The sequence below is a fragment of the Zeus faber genome (genome assembly GCF_960531495.2).
Source record: "Zeus faber genome assembly, chromosome: 6".
NCBI classification, from domain to species: domain Eukaryota; kingdom Metazoa; phylum Chordata; class Actinopteri; order Zeiformes; family Zeidae; genus Zeus; species Zeus faber.
Genome location: NC_137201.1, coordinates 26,396,018 through 26,418,068, shown reverse-complemented (window position 1 = coordinate 26,418,068; position 22,051 = coordinate 26,396,018). Strand labels below are relative to the sequence as shown.

At 43.3% G+C, this 22,051-nt stretch overlaps 1 protein-coding gene across 8 annotated transcripts in view; it reads left to right on the top strand.

Moving 5' to 3' along the window:
- The window catches only part of LOC307231488 (inositol hexakisphosphate and diphosphoinositol-pentakisphosphate kinase 1-like), a 51,029-nt gene continuing 28,978 nt past the window's right edge, over positions 1–22,051 (top strand). For 2 of the 8 annotated variants that reach the window (XM_080002218.1, XM_080002215.1), the window contains exons 1-18: positions 1–130; positions 5,406–6,047; positions 7,582–7,777; positions 8,717–8,807; positions 8,903–8,988; positions 9,120–9,274; positions 9,474–9,575; positions 10,459–10,620; positions 10,793–10,914; positions 11,110–11,211; positions 11,611–11,697; positions 11,877–11,952; positions 12,235–12,344; positions 12,731–12,814; positions 15,611–15,696; positions 16,044–16,169; positions 18,206–18,250; positions 20,659–20,780. In XM_080002218.1, the coding sequence (XP_079858344.1) occupies positions 5,850–6,047; positions 7,582–7,777; positions 8,717–8,807; positions 8,903–8,988; positions 9,120–9,274; positions 9,474–9,575; positions 10,459–10,620; positions 10,793–10,914; positions 11,110–11,211; positions 11,611–11,697; positions 11,877–11,952; positions 12,235–12,344; positions 12,731–12,814; positions 15,611–15,696; positions 16,044–16,169; positions 18,206–18,250; positions 20,659–20,780 (1,950 nt within the window). In that variant the 5' untranslated portion in view covers positions 1–130; positions 5,406–5,849. The remainder of the gene's footprint in view (positions 131–5,405; positions 6,048–7,581; positions 7,778–8,716; positions 8,808–8,902; positions 8,989–9,119; positions 9,275–9,473; positions 9,576–10,458; positions 10,621–10,792; positions 10,915–11,109; positions 11,212–11,610; positions 11,698–11,876; positions 11,953–12,234; positions 12,345–12,730; positions 12,815–15,610; positions 15,697–16,043; positions 16,170–18,205; positions 18,251–20,658; positions 20,781–22,051) is intronic. The other 6 variants (XM_080002219.1, XM_080002217.1, XM_080002220.1 and 3 more) reach the window with 6 other exon arrangements.

The following is a 22,051-nucleotide window of genomic DNA, read 5'->3' as shown; positions in this document are numbered from 1 at the left end:
TTTGAACGCCCGCGTCCCACGCGACTTGAACGCCGCATTATCGACGGAGGAGAAGTTGAGTGAGTCGCTGTTTGAACCTTGCGGCGGAGGACGAGGAAGTTGACGGCGAACCCGCCTCGAACCGACCCCGGTAAGTGGACCGGTCCGGCTCTTTTTTGGGGGGGAGGCGGCAGACTTTTGTTTCCTTAAAAATCAAAGAAAGAAGAAGTGTGTCCTTGTTTCTGGGTTCAAAGTGGCCGAGCGTTGATGTAACGTAACGACCGGTTGATCCGCAGTCGCCTCCTAAAGGTTGGCGAACGCCGATACAACTTTGCCCGGAGTCGGATCACATTTGACGGTGTGGCGCTGGGTCCAGGTCAACGTGCCTGGGTGTGGGTGTGTCACACTTATTATGCTGTATTCTGGTGATACGTCTCTCCAGCGGCTTACCTGCTCGCCGTGTGCTTTAAAGTCGTTGTTTTTTTTTTTGTATTTTTTTTTCAAGTGATGCGGTGCTGGATTGGCTGTGGTGAAGTTAATCCGCAGGGATCGTTTTTTGACCATCGATGCTCAAATTAAGCCACTTTCATAGTGTCGATTAATGAAATGAACGGCACGATAACAACAATATAAGGGGTTTAATGCTGCAATACTCTGTTGTCTTCTCCTGGAGGCATCAGTCGATAACCCCAGGGGTTATTTTTCCAGTCCATCAGCTATGGATGTTTGCGGTATTTACCCATATTTTACTTGTTTACTTGGCCATGAATCGCATTAGACATAGTTGTTAACGGTTTTGTAAATGATTGACCCTTGAGCCAGGCAATCTCTTCTTTTTGTGTGTGTGTCCGTGATATGGGACATGTGTGCAGGTAATATTTGTATCCAAAATAAAAGTCAGTCATTTATTTTACCAAAATAAAAGCACCCAGTCAAAAAACAAAAAGACTTCCATGTGTAAATATTCTGTTTTTTGCCCTATTCCTACTCTGTTGTCGTGCGGCCAAGATAACCGACAAATTCATCCTTCCGTTTGCGTGCGAGTTCTCATTTGCCAGCTTATCATGGCAATGGTGCTTGTAAATACACACTAATGAGTGGTACCTCCCCACCCATAAACCAGTCATATCTGGCTTCCTGAGGCAGACCGTCTCAAAGGTTAAAAGCTTTCCACGGGAGGTGCTCTGGCGGTCTGCCGCCCGATGGTGATGACAGAGGTGACCTCTCCACTGCCAGTGGCGCTTGGGAGACAGCTTGGGATGTTTTCAATCAACCTTGCTGATTTATTCATGTCAGACAGAGGAGGTAACTTGACAGAAGGCTGTAGAAAAATCGCAGCGGTGTCCAAGTGATGTCCTCCGACCCTCATTTGGGTGCACCCTCCCATTATCCTCTCTGCCTCTAATGGAGAAATGTTATTTGGAGAAATACTGATCCGTTAATGGCTGACCCCTACCGGTCATGCAACATTTTTTCTTTTATTGGTTGAACAAAAGGCAGAAGTTATGTCTTTGTGCTGAATTTAAAACAACCACAGCGATAGAGGTCGTGGGGGTCTCATTCGCAGAGTTGTTATAGCTATTTATTTACGAGTTTGTTTATCTCTGCTAGTGTTGCCTGACCCAGGGCCAGGGAAGATGGCTTCTGCTTTGTTTAGTGTGTCCTGTCAGCACCTTAGAGGTTAGTTATGTTGACTTATGTTAGGAGTTGTAGCCTGACTTCAGCACCTAACACCTCACCCCATCTCCAGACTCCCTGTTCTACCCCTTTTTACTTCTCACTTCCCAATTCCCTGTTCCCTGAGGAGGACAGCCGGGATATTCATAGTACTGAGGTTACGCTAGGGTTACTCACAAGGCTTACTCACAAGAGTATGCTTTAGATATAGGCTGGCATGCTCTAAATACACAAAAATGCATGTGCTTGTACACGTGGCACATTTGAAACAAGATACACTGTGTAATGTCAGTTTTTTTTTTTACTTTTTTATGCGACCAATTTCAATTGGTTCTCTTAGCCTTTCAAAGATCATGTTGAGTGTAGGTTGGACCTTAACAGAGGTGATATGATCTGCATATCTGTTCCTGGACTCTTTTCCCTCATGTCAGCTGTTTACAGAGGGTATGGCTGGCCGGGGAGGGGTGCTCTGCGAAGAGACGAGAACCAATACTCCTTTTCCACTGCGCCAAACACCCGCTAAGATCCGGCATTTGTGATCAGTGTGAAAGGAAAAACCGGGGTTTCAGTCCCGGGTCAAATCACCCTGCAATAGACACAGGTTTTAATCGGCTCCACCTCCGACCAGCTCTGATGTAAACGGGGCACCTCTTCGTCCCGCTTTGGCCCCTTTATCTGCATGATGCGACGTGTGTTGACGTTTCGGACTTTGCCGCATAAATAGGCAGGAATATCCATGTATCATTGGATCATTTCATATCCCATTTAGTATCCAAAATCAGAAGTTAATGGCTTTTTATGTTTTGAGTGTGGGGATCGCACCGTGGGGAGCGTGGCAGAGAAACCCACGTTCCCCGCCGGGCTCCGAGCCAGTCCAGCATCGGCCCAAGTCAGTCTCCACTCCTGCAGCCGAAGGCGCATGGGCATGCTGCTTCTACTGTAGTGTTGGGTGGTTCATGAACGATAACTTTCTTTTGAACGGCTAAAAAACGTTTTGTTTTTTAGTTTTACAGTTTTTCGTCTTTGTTTGTTTAACTTGCTGTCTCCTCTACGGTTTTGTTCCCAGAGTAAAAACGGCATTTCTCCTAGCAATGGGAAAGGTGTCGATCGCCTACTTTTGGTGTTTTTTTCCCAGGTTAAAAAAAACAAAAAAAAAAACCTTGGGTAAACCCGCTAATTTTGGTTTGAAAATGGTACAGTTCTGGCATTGACTAGCCCATTTGTGTGAACGTAGATGGACGTAGTTGTTCTCTGGCTCGGCAATTTCTTTGGAATTGGGAATGATTTGAGTGTTGCGTCATAGTCAGTCTAGCTTTTTGTTTTGGTTTCTTTGGGATCAGATTAACTGTCCCATATCAGATTGGTAGTTATAACATGCCACTCCCAACCCACCAGCATTGAATTTGTCAATGCTTTTAGTTAACTTGCAGTAAAGAATTTGTGTTTTTGAGATAGTTAAGTAAGCAGCTTTGAAGAGCTTAATTTTAGATGTTTTTAGAGGAAAAATATTTTCTGATTCAATACTACTGCATCCATAAGCACCAGAGACATTGCACCAGTCTGTTTTTATAACCTCAACATACCTTTGTTTTGTTTTGTTTGCATGATGGGGGTTGTTTTGATCAATGGTATATTGAAGGCTATATGGAGTGTCTCCCTCTTTCTCCGGCAGTAAAGTATATTCACTTCCTAGCAGCCTAAAATCCATTGAAATGCATCTCAATATTCCCACATTCTCAGTCAACAACGTAATTCTCTCTCTCTCTCTCTCTCTCTCTCTCTCTCTCTCTCTCTCTCTCTCTCAAGAATGTATTTAAATTTTTTTGTTGTTTTGAATATACTTTCCAAGTGACTCCTGCAGATGAAGGATTGATCATTGTCTCTGTCATCTTTCCCTCCCTGTGAGTATATCGTCTCACAGCAAAAATAATAGATGTACTGTAGTCGAAACTTGCAAAATCCTCTGCACCAAGATCAACCCAAAACTGATGTGCAAAGTCAAGTCTACTTTTATCTGTCAAGAATGGGTACAGTGTTGCTGTTTAAGTTATAAGCTTCCAGAGGATAGGTGGAGGTTGTTGCGGTTGACTAGGTCATAAAAAACAGGAGCCATTTCCGGAGGAAATCATCTTAGAATAAGAATGGTCCCGAACTCCAAATGTGTCCTCCAGTTTATCTCTTGCAGTGTGTCATGTCATGCATATTGGCACTTTTTTATTTACGTCTTTTGTCATAATGGTCGTTTTCCTCCGCACACTTTATTTAAAACCAATGTAACGAGGTTTGAGTGCATGTAGAGGCCGTAGACTTTTTGGCTCCAGATGTTGCGGTCATGGCAACTCCCTAACAGCGGTCTAGACTCCCCAGCAGATGACATGCACTGACTCAGCAACACGGCGCGCGAGAAAGAGCTGGTTTTATTGGCAAGGCTGCTTTCTATCTATGTGCTTGTGTTCGTGTCTTCGAGCGTTTTCTTTCTTGCCATTCAGTAAACACGCTTGAGTGTGTGTGATGAATTCAGTTTGTCTTGGCCTCATCGAGCGTTGATGCTTCTCGAAGGCTTTTCCATTATGTGGCCCACACTACTGTGAATGGTGAAGTGTTTGTGTTTTCATACTTTTTGTTGGGTGTTTACTTAAAAAATATATATATTCTAAACAGTGGATCAATTCACTGAGTTGTTATTCAGGATCAGAGTTTGACGGATGCCCGCCCACAACTTTAACAACTACCAATTACAGTTTGCATTGAATGCTGTTATTATTGGGATTAGAGCTTGAATTGGACCTGATCTTACCAGATCTCCTTTCCCAGCACCACCAGCCAGAGTCTGAATGAAACCGACATTTCTAATGTGGAAGTTTATTATCACATCTTCATTGACCGTAACTTTGATATTGACGGAGCTTATAGACCGTTTGCGATGTAATGGCTGCATTGGTTTTTGGCTCCAATCCGTTATTGTCGTTGCAATGGGTTGACACAGCCTCAACCAAATCACAGCAAACTTTTTGACCAAGAGCCTGTAGTGACTACTTTGAAAGTTGGCCTCAATGTTAGCAAAGATCAGGACGTCTACCAAACATGAACGTTCACCTTCTCCGAAACATTGCCTCTCATGTTGGCTGCAGTAAAAGTTATTGAATCTGTGGTGATTTATGTGCCATAACAGTCCCTAAATCCGCTGCTGTAGATTGATGTTGACACAGCAACTGGGCCTGGTGTGGCAGGCCATAAATAATATCCGTTAAAGGTCACTCAAAGTAGAATTCTTTTCTATAAACATTCTAAAACTCAAACCTGAAACTCAAACCTGACAAATGATGTCCGAACCGGAAGGGAACGTGGAGGTCCCGTTGGGTCCACACTGCCACCTCCAGCTCTCAGTGGAATTGGGACCATTAACACAACGTCATTTGAACAGACCGTACTATTGTACCGGTCACCGCAAGTTCTGTTGCTGCAGCGACTATGGGGAAAACAAAACGTACTGGCTGTCTGAAAGTCAAGAAGGATCATAAGTCTCTTTTCAGAACAGAGATTATTATGAGTACCGCATTTGACCGATGGAGTTGAAAGATTATTACAAACACAAACACATGGCGACATTGTTTAGGTAATAAGTATAGAAAGTGTGGGAATTGCGCTTCAATGACCATGTATGTACCGAGTTCGATTATTATTGTTATTTTTTTTCGCAGACAGTATGATTTACCGGTCTGGATTTGTTTCCTTTTTTCTCTCCATAGGCCTGGCGTAATGATGTCTGGAGCGTAACAGTGAGCGTCTCTGTGAAGCAGTGTGCGTTGGCCTGGGCCATGTCAGTTCCTTTTCCCTGGCCGTCTTTCTCCTGACACAGGGAGAACCAGCGCCCTGCCGCACGAAATCCACAACTGACCAACTACCTCAGCGCACGTACACAGCCCAGTAAACTCTTCCTCCCAAACACCCCCGTCCGCGTGTGACACCTGTTCTACCTCTCTGAATATACTTTGACTACCTCGTTCCGGGAGGGCCGCACGATCCCGCTCCCTCTCGACACGTCCGTCCTTAACACTGAGCTAGACCACAAGGGGGTCGTCCACGTTGTTGCACAGCCGGGTCCCTCCTCGTCTCGTCCTAAACAATCGGCGTCTCACGCTGATCGTGGCCTGCTGAAGACGCTCTGCATCCATGTCGCTGGGGGTTTTGTGATGTCCGATTCCTGCGGAGGAGGAGCGGGAGGAGGAGAAGGAGGAGGAGGAGAAGGAGGAGAAGAAGGGGGGTGGGGCGAGGGAGCTGTTCCCAAGCTCGTTGCCGGATGCGAACATGACGAGCAGCACTGGGAACCGATGGAGGAAGGCCCGAACGACGAGGAGTTCTGTGAAGATGGAGATATGGAGGATGATTTGGTAAGGAGCTGCAGGAAGAGACGAGGAACTGTGCGTGATTGAAGCGGACCCGATATGCTCCTTTTCACCAAGTCAATATACAGTCTCTGAGGTCCCCAAAATATGATTTTTAAAGTTGTTTTTTTTTGCTGAAAATACCGCTCAGATCATGCATTCGAGCCATTCCAACATGCGTCCGAGCCACCTTGTCTGAAAACGGGCTGTTTCAGGGGGAGGAGCCACCCTCCCAAGGCCACTAGCTCTGTGAGCCAATGGCGTTTTAGCATGGCTTCCGGGCTTCGTTCTACCCCGTAAATGTTCACTGATTACACCTTATCAGTCCACCAAAATCTGCTTCTGGGTAAGGTTAGGGTGATGAATAACGTCTCTGTTATTCACTCAATTGCGGATTCGTCGGAAGGAAAAATATTTTAAAAGATTTGTGCTGGTTTCTGCAACCAACAGAGCCCTTCCCTTGATTAGCTCTTAGCTTCAACGCTAGCGGGTTCGGCCGCACTCCAGCCGTGGGTGGAGTTACTCAGACGGGGGCGGTTCTAATTCTAATGTGTCTCAATGCTACATAGCAGTGAGACACAAAGTTGAGCAGCTCGTTTTAGGACGTGTCCTGAAACAGACAGCTCACAAAAAATGACAGTTAATTTTTTCCAAAGTTTGTGTCCTAGTACAGTAGGCCCACCAGAGACCCAAATGTATGTGCACAGGCACTGAAAAAGTGAGTTTTTCATTATAGGTCCCCTTTAAGTTCTATGTAACTACTATGTAGACTATTATGACAACTTCTGCCGTATAAAACGCAAGAAATGGCTTTTTGGAAAGGTGATAAAGTTGGCAGTTGATTTAATTCCACAGTGACTAGGCAGTATGGCCAAATTTCCCTTTTCACACAATGTATTAATGACTGAATATTATCATCACAATTCGATTTGGTTCGCCCAGTACAAACATCCTCAGGATGCAATGCATTTGTTTCATTTTAGACTATAGCCTATATTATATTTATTTATATATTATATTTTAGCCGTTTCGGGAGATTTTTTTTCAATGCACAGTTACAAAATCAGATTTATAGTACTGTTTAAAAGAAGAACTGGGGATTAGAAAAATGACTGATGGCCTCAAGGTCACTTTAGACATGCTCACAAAGTAGAAAGGGATCTATTTGGAGTAAGGGAGAGTCCAGCAATAGACATGGAGAGGTGAAGGAAGGATAGCATGACAACAACTCGGCAGATATACAACTGTAGTGATCTGGTCTGTGACGGGGGTTTCAAGCCGGGTGTCATTTTTAAAGGTCTAAATTTCAGAAAAAAAATGACTGGGGATTTGTAGAGCTACTGTTTGGGAGTGAAAATACATGGCAGACAAAATGCCAACATGACATGCCTCTGCTCGTTGTTATGTGAGCTGGGTTGTTTTGATGCCACCCCCCCCCCGCCACACACACACACACACACACACACACACACACACACACACACACCTTGGCTTTACATTGACTGTTACTAACTGAATTCTACCTCTTTACCGCACCCAGTCATCAGAGCGCCAGATTTTGGTGGGAATCTGTGCCATGATGAAGAAGTCCAAGTCCAAGCCCATGACCCAGATCTTGGAGCGCCTGTGTATGTTTGACTACATCGAGGTTGTGATCTTCCCAGAGGAGGTCATCCTGGACGAGCCCGTGGAGAACTGGCCTCTCTGCGACTGCCTCATATCCTTCCACTCCAAAGGTGATTATTAAATTGTTTATTTTAGAAGCACTGCTTCCATATGCAGCAGCACAAATCCGCTTCACGCCCTTTCATAGCGACAGGAAATTCAGATCCAAGATGGCTACCACAAAAAAAAAAAAATGGCGCCGCCAAAAAATGTACTTCTTTCTCACAACACAGTGCAAACCACCGCGTGTTTATTTTGTTGAGCAATTAATTTTCTGGCAGCGCAGAATTTCACAGGACCCAGACCTGCCAACCTGCCAGGGCTTGTAGGTCTGCAGAGCCACTCATGCCCTTTATCATGTCATGGTTGTACGGCAGCATGATGCATGCAAGCCTTTCATGCCCTTGACAGGTTGAGCGTCCCACCCAGCGCCTGTAACAGCAACCGGTGTTTTCTATGATATCTCCCTATTCGATGGCTCCAAAAAGCAAACATATTACAGTATTATATACTATAATACAAACAACACTCCCGGTATAGACATGTAGATGTATGTCGATTCTGGGCTTTAACGGTTTCCCTTAACGTGTGTGAACGAAATGAAACTTTGCCAAAAGACAGGAACAACTAGTATGCAAGTGAGCTTGCAAGAGGAATTTCAAGAAACAAACATTTACACTTTCACAATCAATATGTGTTCACATTGTACTTCCCCTGCCCTTGAGTGTTTGACAAGTTTGTGTTTTTACTGTCACATTTGGGACTTTTTTTTTTTAGCTTTAATGACTGTGATTAGTTAGTGGAACATTTTAAATTTTGGTGGCCCTTGTGACATCTGAAGATGAACACTCGTAGGAAAAAAGTAAGTTAGTGTGAGTTTAAACTTTTCATATAATATTTTTATATTCTCACTGTCCGGATTATTAAAATAACTACTACTCAACAAACACTGGCAATTCATGAATGAACTATTTACATGTTGGATTGATAAATAAAAGTATTAATTTCAGGTTTCCCTCTGGACAAAGCTGTGGAATACGCCAAGCTCCGGAACCCCCTGCTCATCAATGACCTCAACATGCAGTACTTTATACAGGACAGGTGAAGACAAGTGTCAAATAATAATATCTTAATGTGATCACACACACACACATAATACAGTATAAAATAATTATAATAATCGGAATTCCCATCAGGCGGGAAGTTTATCGTATCCTAATGGAAGAGGGCATCGACCTACCTCGTTACGGCGTGTTAAACCGCGACCCCGACAAACCGGAAGGTAGGACCTGATTCTTATCTTGTTTTTTTTTTTTTTGTTTGTTTCTGTCGGTAAGAATTCAGTCTTCATGGGAATGTTTCAAACCGGAAGGGCATGCTCCATCTCCAATTACTTGCGCTGTGCGACACTAGAGTGCAGCCTGGTGGAGTGTGAGGATCACGTGGAGGTGAACAGCGAGGTTTTCCCCAAACCCTTTGTGGAGAAACCCGTGTGCGCCGAGGACCACAACGTCTACATCTACTACCCCACCTCAGCCGGAGGGGGCAGCCAGCGGCTCTTCAGAAAAGTAGGGTTTCCCCACCTGAACCGCTCGAGTCGCAACAGTCGCCGGTTTCAGCCTCTCTTCGTCCACGGCGCTCATTAGGGGTGGAGAATTGCAACTTGACTTGTCTGTCTGCCTGTTTCCGTCTCCTTGCTCTCTCTCTCTCTCTCTCTCTCTCTCTCTCTCTCCTCCGTCCCTTGTCTTTCTGTGCCGCCTGCTGTAGATAGGGAGTCGCAGCAGTGTGTATTCTCCCGAGAGCACTGTGAGAAAGACAGGATCCTACATCTACGAGGAGTTCATGCCCACCGATGGCACCGACGTCAAGGTACTGTGTTCACGCAGCTTATGGGGCGGTGGAGGACCGTGGAACAAAGTCCATTTCAAAAGCTGCTTTCATCCCACCTTTCATTAGTTGTTTCCCAAACGATTGGTATGAGTATGCCTCACATCCCTGCTTTTTTAAACAACACGTTATCAGTGTTCAATGTATTGGTCTGTAAACTTTGTATTCTATTGCTGGTTGCACAGGTGTTTGCAATGTTGCTGTGAACTCATTTCTAATTAATTAAAACTAAAGCTTTGCTTTGTGGAAATTGAATGTTATCTCCAAGCACAGGCCCTCTTTTTTTTGGACACAAATTGCCTTATTCTAACAATACGTACTTTATTTATCCAGAAAATTAAAAAACGAACGTTACCAATGTCTTTTGTTTGTCAAATATCTTCACAGGAAATTAATTTATTGTTCTGTGTGTCTGTGCCAATTTGGCGTCGGTGATCGGACGAATATATGGGAAACCGGCGGTTGGCCGAGTTCAGCGGCGTTTTTTAATCTACTCATTTATTTATTTATTTATTGCCAATTTTGGGGGGGCTTTCTCCAGGGTAATTACACGATCTGATCCTTTTATTTTTTTTACCTTGCCATCCATTTAAAGCACCTAATTAAGTCCTCTGTCCCGGTCCGCATTTGCAAAGATGGCAAATGATCTATTTTACGTCCTTGGGCTTGCCGGTTGTGTCGGGTTTAAAACCAAACTTATCCCATATGGGGTTGCAGAGGGAGACAAGGGCCCATGGAGAGGCGGATCCGATCTGCTCCGCTCGAATATACCGACAATCGCCGGTTGTCAGGCTGACCATTGTGGGCCTCTTAACGGACAATTTTGACATATCACCCAACCCTAGCGCCAATGTGTTTGATCCAGGTTTACACTGTGGGTCCGGACTACGCCCATGCTGAGGCTCGGAAGTCTCCCGCCCTGGATGGGAAGGTGGAGAGGGACAGCGAGGGAAAGGAGATCCGCTACCCGGTCATGCTCACGGCTATGGAGAAGCTGGTGGCCCGCAAGGTCTGCCTGGCCTTCAAGGTAACCTCAGAACACAGGATCTCACCATATTCTCCCAGCGAGTGCCACAGCAGGGTGGAGATGGAGGGTTAATGCAGTGGAACCTCCTGGGTTCTTACTGGCATTTCATTTTCTGACATTGGATCGTTTCCTGTCTTGAAATGTTCTAGTCCTTCGTCTTCTTTTCCACCAGCAAACAGTTTGTGGCTTCGACCTGCTGAGGGCCAACGGTCACTCATTCGTCTGTGATGTCAACGGCTTCAGCTTTGTCAAAAACTCCATGAAGTACTACGATGACTGTGCCAAAGTTCTTGGGTGGGTATAGTATGTTTGCACACAGATTCAAGCTAAATAGTTAATTATTATAAAAGTAGCGATTAATACTTTCTTCCCACATTATGATGTGTGACGTAGCAACAAACATAAAGCCGCTCCTCTGCGGGGCCAATGCACGGCTATTTTCTTTTTTGCACCACTATTGATCACATATGACATCGTGTTTTCTACCAGGAACATGGTGATGAGGGAGCTAGCGCCCCAGTTCCACATTCCCTGGTCTATCCCCCTGGAGGCCGAAGACATCCCCATTGTCCCCACAACCTCAGGAACCATGTATGTACTCTGAGGCATGTCCGGCCGCCAGCCTCGTCCGGCGGAGCTGCAACAGCCAGATAACAGTGAAATAGAATCGTATTAAAGATCCAGGTTTTAGATGACTCAAAATGTCAGGCTGTTCAAGCTTTTGCATGGTTTTGGTTGCAGATAAGCCTGGGTGATATGGGGCCACTCTGTGACCTTTTAGACCTCTGTGTTGGAGGTCATAAGGGGTCATCTCCTTCCAATCCTTATTTCTGACAGTAGAAAATTGTTGATTATTTGATGATACTATTCTATGGAGGTTAAGTTGGAGGTTGGGTTGTGTGTGGTGTTCTGAGTGTACTTTATCCACTTTTTGGCGTCTTCCCGCCGTCTCACTTTCCACCCTTCGGCCCCTAAACCTCCGCCCGTCAGGATGGAGCTACGTTGCGTCATCGCCATCATCCGTCATGGGGACCGCACTCCAAAGCAGAAGATGAAAATGGAAGTCAGGCATCCACTGTAAGTCCAGCATGTCAGTCACATCAGCAAATACACGTAGATGGTCAAGGTTATTGTTTTTTTTTTTTTGTAATGGAAACAAACGCACTGGGTCACAAAGTCACCAGGTTTTCCACCCGTCCCACTGTCTGCGTGCTTTGCAGTTAGACGGATGAATCGTTTTTCTGTTTTGTGCCTAGGTTTTTTGAGCTGTTTGAGAAGTGTGGCGGCTACAAGTCAGGGAAATTAAAACTAAAGAAGCCAAAACAGCTACAGGTCAGTCTTTTATTTATATCCAGTCACTTTTTACTTTCTTTTCTCTGTCATTTTGATTTCTTGACCTGATCCTCTTTTTTTTTATTATTATTATTATTATTTTATTTTTATTTTTATGTACGGTACTAGAATTTCACAAAACATAGGAAACTTTTGTCGTGTGGTCTCTAATAAAAACCCGCTGAGGGCTTATTGTCTAGTCGTCTCATTCTGTGAGCGTGTGAGCGGTCGTCGGCGAGCCTCAAGTGGGTTTGCGAGGCTTCTCACATCCTCTCTTCCCAGGAAGTGTTGGACATCGCCCGCCTGCTGCTGGTGGAGCTCGACCAGCACGACGACTGTGAGATCGAAGAGAAGAAGTCCAAACTGGAGCAGCTCAAGACGGTCCTGGAGATGTGAGTGGGCGTCAACGATCGTACACACACACACACACACACACACACACACACACACACACACACACACACACACACACACACACACACACACACACACACACACACACACACACACACACACACACACACACACACACACACTCTCTCTCTCTCGGTCTTACATCCATGTCGTCCTGCTTTCGCGCGACCATCTCGTCGTCCATACTTGTCCGCTCTCGTCGGTCCATGCCTGGTGTTCAACCCATTCCATTCCTCGGCGCTCGGCAAGGTGTCGATCATTTGTTTCCTCTGTTCAAATCACTCCCTCCCCTCTCGTGTCTCTAACTTTTTCTCTTTATCTTTTCTTGCCCCTCCCCCAATTCTCCCATTTTTCTTTCCAAAAGGGAATCCAGCCTGATTGACAATCAGTATGCTCATTTTCCCTTCTCATCCCCCCACTCCCATCCCCGTACTGCACCCATACCTGTGTATGCCCTGCTCGCCACTCTGCATGGAGTTTGACTCAACTCTCTGAATATCTGTCCTCCTTTCCTGGATGGAAAAGCCTCCAGCCCTCCTCCCCCCTGTTTATATTTCCGTTTAGGTTATCTGTGCCGACACCCCTATGTGGGAACTTGCAATGCTATTTATAATGTTTGCCATTAAGAACAAGTTTTAAATGCCTCAGGACAACTTCACAATTCGCTTTGCCCCTCAGGTTTTCTTCCACCGCTATATAGGGGTGCGATTGCTAGTGAACCTTACATTTTAGCAGCAGTTCTCGTAAACAATAGTCTTCTTGGAAGCATCAGTCATAGAGAGGGAAGTAAACAAGGAGACTGTTCATTTTTCCCGCAACTCAAGCCGAAGTTTTGAGGAATCGATTTGAGTTTTTATTTTTTATTTATTTTTTTTAATCTGTTTTCATCCTCCAAAAACTGAATTTTTCGAAGATGCCCTCCCAAGTGGCTGAATGTCAAAAAGCCATCTTTTTTTTTTTTTTTGTAGTTTACTTTATATTTAAGTGATTCTTTCCTTGTACAATACTCAGGCTTCATGCTGTATTGAAGGGGTGGATATGAAGTAAACATTTCTGATCATATGTAAAAAAAAATAATAATAATAATAATAATAAAAAAAGAGAAAATGCTTAGAGTGACTATTTTCTATGGGTTTTAATTTTAACAGAGATTTTTCCTTTTGTCGCCAGCTTATCTGACAATATTCGTCCTGTCCTGAGGTGGTTAACCTTGAGCGTTGTCTTCCAGTTAGATTAAAACCAGTAGTAATGTGGGTTGACCTCTTTCTGGCTGGAGTTATTTTCATTCTTTTCATTCTCAGCTGGGGGTGGAAATAGTATATGTGATGATGAAGCTGATTATTTGGTTCCCCGCCAACTCTATTTATCCAAGTATCCATTACCATGTTGCTGCCCACAGCATCTTATCAGCTGCATGTCCTGTTACAGAATGTGTGTGTGTGTGTGTGTGTGTGGTGTGTTTGTAGAGTAGGGGTGGGTGTTTGTTTCTCTGTCTGTGTTGCAACCTTATCAATCACTGTAAGACTGGCGGTGGTATTGACTTTCGCTCCAGACTGCTCATTCCACAAGGCTCTCACTGACAATAGAAAGACCAAGCACACGGAATGAAAGCAAGCATGCATGCCCGATCATGCACACACACACACACACACACACACACAAGCTGGAAACACACACAGATGCATTGCAGCTAGCTTTACCCAGCTCCTAAGTACTGATTGAGTGACTTGAGTTATTGTCACACCACCTGCTAATATATTGTGTTTGACTGTGTGAAACACAGTGAGTCCCACTGTTTAATTAGAAGGGCTGCCCCTGACTAAAGATTTTCCTAGTCGAGTACTGTAGTAGTCTTCATTTCAAGCCATTAGTCGACTAGTCGTCACACATTTATGATATTCATTTAATTATTTAAATATGTATTTTTGGGGCATCAGAAATTGGTTTGATTTCCACGGCTCATAAAGAATGTTATAACTAACATTGTTAAGACTTTGCTATATTACAGATAAATACAAAGCCTGATAATCAGTCTTTTAAAATTAGGGATGTGCGTGATTAGTCGATTATAAATTGCTACACTCGCTACTCGGCACCAGAAATATTAGTCGTTTAAACTTATTATCTATTATTATTATTATTATTATTATTATTAATAATAATAATAATAATAATAATAATAATAATAATAATAATAATAATAATAAAATAATAACTGTACACATTTAAATTACATTGGCATACTTGGGATCGGATTCCAGGCTTTACAGCCCCCCTCCGTCCCAACCTCGCCCACTCCCCAGGGCCACGGACTCTGTTAATCGCTGCACCTTCCCTGTCCCCGGCCGGGATCCCTGGCTCAGGCGCACCACTGCCCCGCCTCCATCCGTTCTGCCAGGGAGGTGGAGCTGGATCAGAATCTGATTAACGGTTTCAAATGGCTCTTTAATATACTCAATATTTAGTCGATTAGACTTAGTCAACTTAGACTAGTCAACTAGTATAGTTAGGAACATCCCTATTTAAAATATAAATGTAATTTACAAGCGCTGCACGCTTGTAAATTAATTACCAATTTTAATTACCAATTTAATTAAAAGGTGAGCCACCTGTTAATTAAACCGGCGAAAGCCGCTTGTCAAAAGCTGTAATGATTCTTAGTGTGTCAGAACAACCAGCAATGGGACTGAACATTTTGTTGATTTATCAGTAACATCAACACAATAACTTATAACCTTTCAAATATAAATGTGATTTGTTTCAAATTAAAGCCCTCTAGCGTGTCATACATGGATTCAGCCAAATAGGATTTAAGGTTAATTTTGACAAGGTGCAGCTCCTGAATGTAGTATTTATTCATTTATTTATTTATTTTCTTGGAACCGATGAAAAACTTGGTCAACTAAGACTGTTCTCGTCAACTAACGTTTGGTCGACTATTTGAGGGCAGCCCTAATAATTAGTGTGTTGTATTTCAGGAAGTTTGGCTTTGTTCCATTCTATATTTAGGTGTGTGTGTGGGAATGGAATGAAACACACTTGGGATCTGTGTGGTGAGATGACTATGTTGAATATTTAAACAAGTCTCCTATAGAAAGTGTGTGTGTGTGTGTGTGTGTGTGTGTGTGTGTGTGTGTGTGTGTGTGTGTGTGTGTGTGTGTGTGTGTGTGTGTGTGTGTGTGTGTGTGTGTGTGTGTGTGTGTGTGTGTGTGTGTGTGTGTGTGTGTGTGCGCGCGCACGCCAGGTACGGTCACTTCTCAGGTATCAACAGGAAGGTCCAGCTGACCTACCTTCCTAACGGACAACTTAAAGCCTCCAGCGAAGAAGAAGGTACTAACATACACACACAAACGGTCCATATTACAGTTTCCACCATTTTCGTCCCTTTCTACAATTCTCTCTCTGACACTAACTGTGTTCTCTTCATTTGTATCAGTTAATTTGTACTTATTTCATAATCTATTCTTGTTACTTAAGTCATCATCTGTTCCTTGGCACTGTTGCCAATGTTGAGAGAATCTTGCAGATCAAGCATTTAATGGCCAGGAACCACTGCGTCTGACTGTGTTGCTGTGCTTTGACCGACTTTGAATTGTTGTTTTTATGTCTTATGAATAGATTCATTTAGTTCTTTTTATTTTTTATTTGTTTTTTTTCTTTCCTAAACCTTCCTCCAGACTCTCAGAGGGACGGTCCATCTCTCCTGTTGGTTTTGAAGTGGGGGGGGGAGCTGACGCCAGCAGGCCGGGTCCAGGCTGAGGAGCTGGGCCGGGCCTTCCGCTGCATGTACCCTGGAGGACAAGGTATTTACTGCTTACCTTAAACTGGCAGGACGGCAACCAGGGCAATGCACGTAAACATGGACGCCGGTGGACACATTTGGCAGAGTAGTACTGATCCTGGCCCTGTATACAGAATATACCACTATGGCAAAAGGGATGGTTCCTCATTGGCTGGATGGTAGATTTCAAGTATCAAAACAAACTTTGATTTACACCTTCAACCCGATATAGATTCAATTGCAGGATAAAGAAAATAAACCACAAGAAAGAAAGGAGCAATGCCTCATTTAAAAAGGTCTGTGTCCAAACTACTCGGTATTCATTTCACATAAAGATAAATCATACGTGTAGAGACACACTCATACTAACCTTGAAGCTAATACTGGATTATAGAGACAACCATGCACTCCTTGAAATTATGTAAACACACACACACACGCACACACACACACACACACACACACACACACACACACACACACACTGTAGAGATGAGTGCGTCTGCAAGTCCATACGATGTACACTCCCTTCATCGACCCCTGCTCTCTCAAATTCACAGGCTACAAACATAATCTCACTTACGTACGTACAGTTCCATACCCCTGAGTCATGCACTGACAGCACTTGAGTATGTGTTGAAAGAAAATGGATTTGACTTAATCTTTGGAGTTGAGCAAGATTTTTGTGTACTCAGCCACTGTCTACTTTTCTGCTGTTTACTTCATTCTGTGGACCCAGTTAACATGAAGTAATGCCTATTAAAGGAAGATTTAGCACATCCAGACGTCTGTATCTAGAGTGGTATACAGATGTCCTGCACGTAGAAGATTTGATGTCGTCCTTAAAGGGAACTTCAGAATTTTGGTGACTGGAGTTTGGTCGATTTCCGGTTTTGCCGCTCCGGTCCGGTGTACGACCCTAAACCAGTTTAATTTTACACAAACTGACTGAACCGGCATCTTTCATTTTGAGACTTTCTGGCAAAATACAGTATTGACTGGAATATAAACATGTTGTTTTTTTTTGTTGTTGTTTTTTCCCTGGATATATGTCTGAAAAAGTGGTCTTATATTTTAAACATCAATATACGGTATATTATTAAAAATAAAATGTGTGCATTAGGATTTTTTGTGTTTTAACCTGTTTCTGCACACATACGGTACCATACAAATGTGGAGCAACGCCGACACACGTCCTTGTCTGATCCACCGCTCGCTCTCCATTGCTTACACCGGCCCAACCCTATTGGCTACTTTCCTTGTTTTTTACCTACACATGACGTTTTAATTTGACCTTAATAACTTTAACTGAGAATGAGATGGACAGTTAATGTTCGATTAAAAAGCTTCCCTCTTCTTCCTCCTCTTATTATCAATCATTTTATGTTCACAGGGCCATGTTTATTTGTGTTTTTGTGTGTTTTCGATGCAAAAAAAAAAAAAGGGAATACAGGCCAAAGTAAATAATTCTGCATGAAGGGTGGGACCATTGACAATTCCCAGGAGAGTGAGAAACTTGAATAGGGGGAATGTTAAACAAATCTCAGTACCAGATTCATCCTTATGTGTGGGAATCGACGAGCTGAGCTCCTGCGAAATAGGAGAATACACTATCTCTGTACTCGACATACAGGGATGAAAATGGTGTTGATCTCCACATCTGAATTTGGGTATGATTTTCTTTTTTTTTTTTCTTTTTCTTTTTTTTTTTTCTTTTGTTTCGTTTGTCTGAATTGAATTTCTCAAATAACTGGCACATCTCTTTAAGACTTTGCTGCTCATTGATTAATGCCTTCATAGTGCATGAACCACCCCTCCTACAGTCAATCACTTCCATTCCAATACGAAGCTGCAAGTGATTATGGATCCAATGGTTAGATGGGACCTTTTCCTTCTTTACTTCTTTTGTTGTTTTTGTTTATTTTTAAAAAAATGAAAACAAGTATTGACTTTCCCGTCTTAGGCCTTTGTGTGACGATACAGGCTTCCGCTGTAGCACCGTTCTTATTAACTCTGCTCTTCTCTTGTTACCTGTTGTTTTGCTGTGTAAACGACTAGCTGGTAACCGCCAGTCCCTAGGCTGTGAGTCCCCTATTGACCGTGGTAAGAGAAGAAGGTTTTCACGGGTCTCAACTCTCTGCCTAATCCTCCATCCAGTCATTGTACTGACGTATAACTCCTTCCTTTGCCCGTCCATCTTATTTTGTTCAATCCCGTCACGCATCTGGTGATTGCCCTGCGTTGAGCTTGGTGTGGAATCCCTTGTGTCTCTGTCAAGGGGCGTCACGTCAATCATTTGACTGTGATTTTGAAGCTGCTGACCTTGCGTGGATCATGCTGTATTAATTCTACCATCATTGTTTCATGTCTGGCAATGTTTGATTTTTTACGGTGAGTCTTGTTTGGCTCGGAGATGATCCGTGAGTAAATACAGAAACAATGAGGCACCACATGTCTTCCAAACAGGGCATGGCAGTCCAGTGCATGCGTGGTATGACTTAAGGTTTTCTGCATAGAAACTAAAGAGAAATGCATGAAGCATATTATTCTTTGTTTGTAGAATTGTGGCACCTCATCCTACAATTATAGTTATGCCTTTTCATTTCAGCTAGAGCACATTACCTTTTTCTTTTCCGTGTTCCGGAGAATGCAATTCTTGAAGGAAAACGCGGATATTTTTAAAACCGTGGTAGCCCTGGTGCGCTGCAGTCGTCTGAAGCTATTCTCTCAGTACTGGATGCGTTTTCTGATTCTTAAGATTCTGATGCCAATCAATCAGGTTAACTCCCAATGACTGATAAATAAGTCTCGGATTTAAGGAATAATCAGAGTTTTCCTTTAACTTATGACTAGAAGATTGTGCATGATGGTCATTACGATCTATCTGCCATACAAATGGTATGTCAAGCAAGAGTTGAAATTAGGGCTGCCCCCAAATGTTCTTACAAACCATTTCATGATGCCCCAAAAATATATATATAAATAATTAAATTAATATCGTAAACATGCGACGACTAGTCAACTAATGGCTTGAACTGACTGACTACTAGTCGACCAGGACAATCTTAAGTCGGGGGCAGCCCTAGTTGAAATCCTCCCGGCTTCAGACCCAAATTCAATCCTAGAAATTGCTTCAAGCAAGGCCTGCAGTTGAGTCCTTTTTAATGGAGCATATCCCCCATGATGCGCTGCCATGCTTTTCTGTCACGTTAGAGCGCAGAGAGTCCTCATGCGCCTCTAGCAACCTAATGAGCTATCTTATTTGATAGGTGCTTAAATGGATTAAACTAATTTTCCCTCAGCCTTGTCGCACTAACTATCTTATACACATAAAGTTTGAGCCATTCCAGTGGGATGGGAAAAGGCCTATTAAACATTCAACAAACCCCTTCATAACTGTGTCAATAGCGTAATGTAGGCCTGTATTTAGAGGGAAAGCAAGACTCTTTAATTCTAAAAACTGTTACTAAACTGTAGCATGATAAAAAGCAGTCATATCTAAGTTAAGTCTATGGGAAAGCATCTTTGTTTCCACCCCAAAAATGTGAAAAATTATGAACTTTTTTTTTTTTTTTTTTCACCTAATCATCTTCATTATTTTTTTATGTACTCAAATACTACCTCACTTTCATTTCTCCCCATTCATAATATATACTTAGCCATTGTGTGACGTAAGTGAAGTAAAGCATTTCCATAGTTAGAAAACCCCAAAACATTTCATCCACCCCAGGCGAGGTGGTGGAGCGTGCTGTACGGTCAATGTGACTGCTCTATTCAAAATGGAAATTCATGGTGCATTTTGTGTATAATCAGCGACCCGTTTCATATTTTTACTCTCCCAACAGTTTTCTTCCCGGCACAGACTTCTCACTCCCGAATGTATCTTACTGACATTATATGTAAACTAGTGCAGTGCCCGTGCAAAACACACCCAAGTTGTGCTTTTGGATTAACTCAGTTTTTCCTGTTTATTGATATGACACGTGTCGCTTGTCCAAATTGCACCAAATTCGACACTGCACATCCTTGGGTCCCCAGCGAGACCCCCGCCCAGTGGATCGGATGAACGCTTGTCGTGATAATCGAAGGACGTGCATACAGACAGACAGACAGACAGAGATTCCTTCCTTTATCGTCCGGTGCTTTGAGGTTTGTGGAAAGGGAGAACAGGAAGGAGTGAAACCCTTCTGAGTTTCACAATGTACTCCGCCGCTTTTCTTTGGCAAGATGCCACACGTCAAAGCCACGTGAGCTGCAAGGTGACTGCAAGTCCATCCAGTCCTACAGAGAAAAGCTCTTCCGACTAGGACATCATCATTAATAATAATCATAACACTGTTCAATATGAATAATATAACTAGCAGATGGTATCACTTCCATGTGTGAAAAGGCTGTAGCGTGCGCAATGGCAACTTCTTTTTCCCTTTTTTGTATGCAACTCTCATTGCACGTACTGCGTTTCAAAGACAGGCTGCACCTGCTCCAACTGCGGTGAATGTGTGACCTTTCAGGCGACTACGCCGGGTTCCCGGGGTGCGGACTCCTCCGCCTCCACAGCACCTACCGCCACGACCTCAAGATCTACGCCTCCGACGAGGGCAGAGTGCAGATGACAGCCGCTGCTTTTGCCAAGGTAGCCATGTTTGTTTTTAAACTAAACACTGGATAACTAAAAAGTGTAAATCCTTGTGATTAGGGCTGGGCAATGTTATAAGACGTGATATTGTCCGGGTTTTAGTTATTATAATACCTACATATACATTTTCTGAACTGCGTAGACATAATCTTTTAATCAATGCTTCTACCTGCTTGGTTATAATATCCACATTGCTAACTGTTTCTGAAATATATTTTGTGTGTAGTAAATATGACAGCACCAATGCTCATCAGCAAATTAGCATCAAATTATCAATTTTGCGGTATTTGTCAAAATATATGATATTTGATTTCGTCAATATTGCCCATCCCCAGCTGTGATGTGATTGACTGAGTGCTTTAAATGCTGTTTTGTGGAATTGAACATACATTGTGGATGGTTGTCTTGGTGGGCAGAGTGTCTATGAAGTGTTTTTATATCTTTTACTTTGTTTCTGGCTGTGTTTACCCTTTTCTTATCTTATACCGTTTTCACACCAAAAGTAGTGTGTTGACCCGGGTTAACCTGCTAAAAATTGGCGATTGACACCTTTCCCATTGCCAGGAGAAATGTTTTTTTTTTTTTCTTTTCTGGCGCATCACAATTAACGTCAAACACGTCTGGAAAATGGCGTGTTATGGCTCCAGTGTGATTGGGAACAAAACAGTAGAGGAGACAGCAACTTAAACAAACAACGACATAAAACTTTAATACTTGAAAAAAAAAAGAAGTCATTTGAGCGGTTCAAACTAATCGGATCGTTCATGAACGACCCAACACTACAGTAGAAGCAGCATGGAAACTCCATCCTGCTGCTGCGCGCGCGGGTCCTTCGGCCGCTCGCAGTAGGGACCGGCCTGGGGTGGTGCTGGAGTGACTCGGAGCCCGGTGGGTTGCAAGGGGGTTCTCCACTGTGGTCCCCCCAATAATGGAATGATACACTGATATTCCTGTATATTTATGTGCCAACGTCCGGACTATCAACGCATGTGGCATTGCGCAGGAAAAGGGGCCAAAATTCTGGTCAACCCAGGTGTCCTTTTTACATCAGAGCCGATCGGAGGTGGAGCCGATTAAAACCTGTGTCTATTGCAGAGTCATTTGACCCAGGACTGCGACCTGTGTTTTTACTTTCCCACTGGTGACAAATGCCAGATGTGTTACCAGGTTTTTGGTGCAGTGGGAAAGGGGTATTACAAGCATGGTTTTGCTTACTTTGCTTTTAATTGTGTATGCAGGTAGAGGTGTTTATTAAAATATGTGAAATC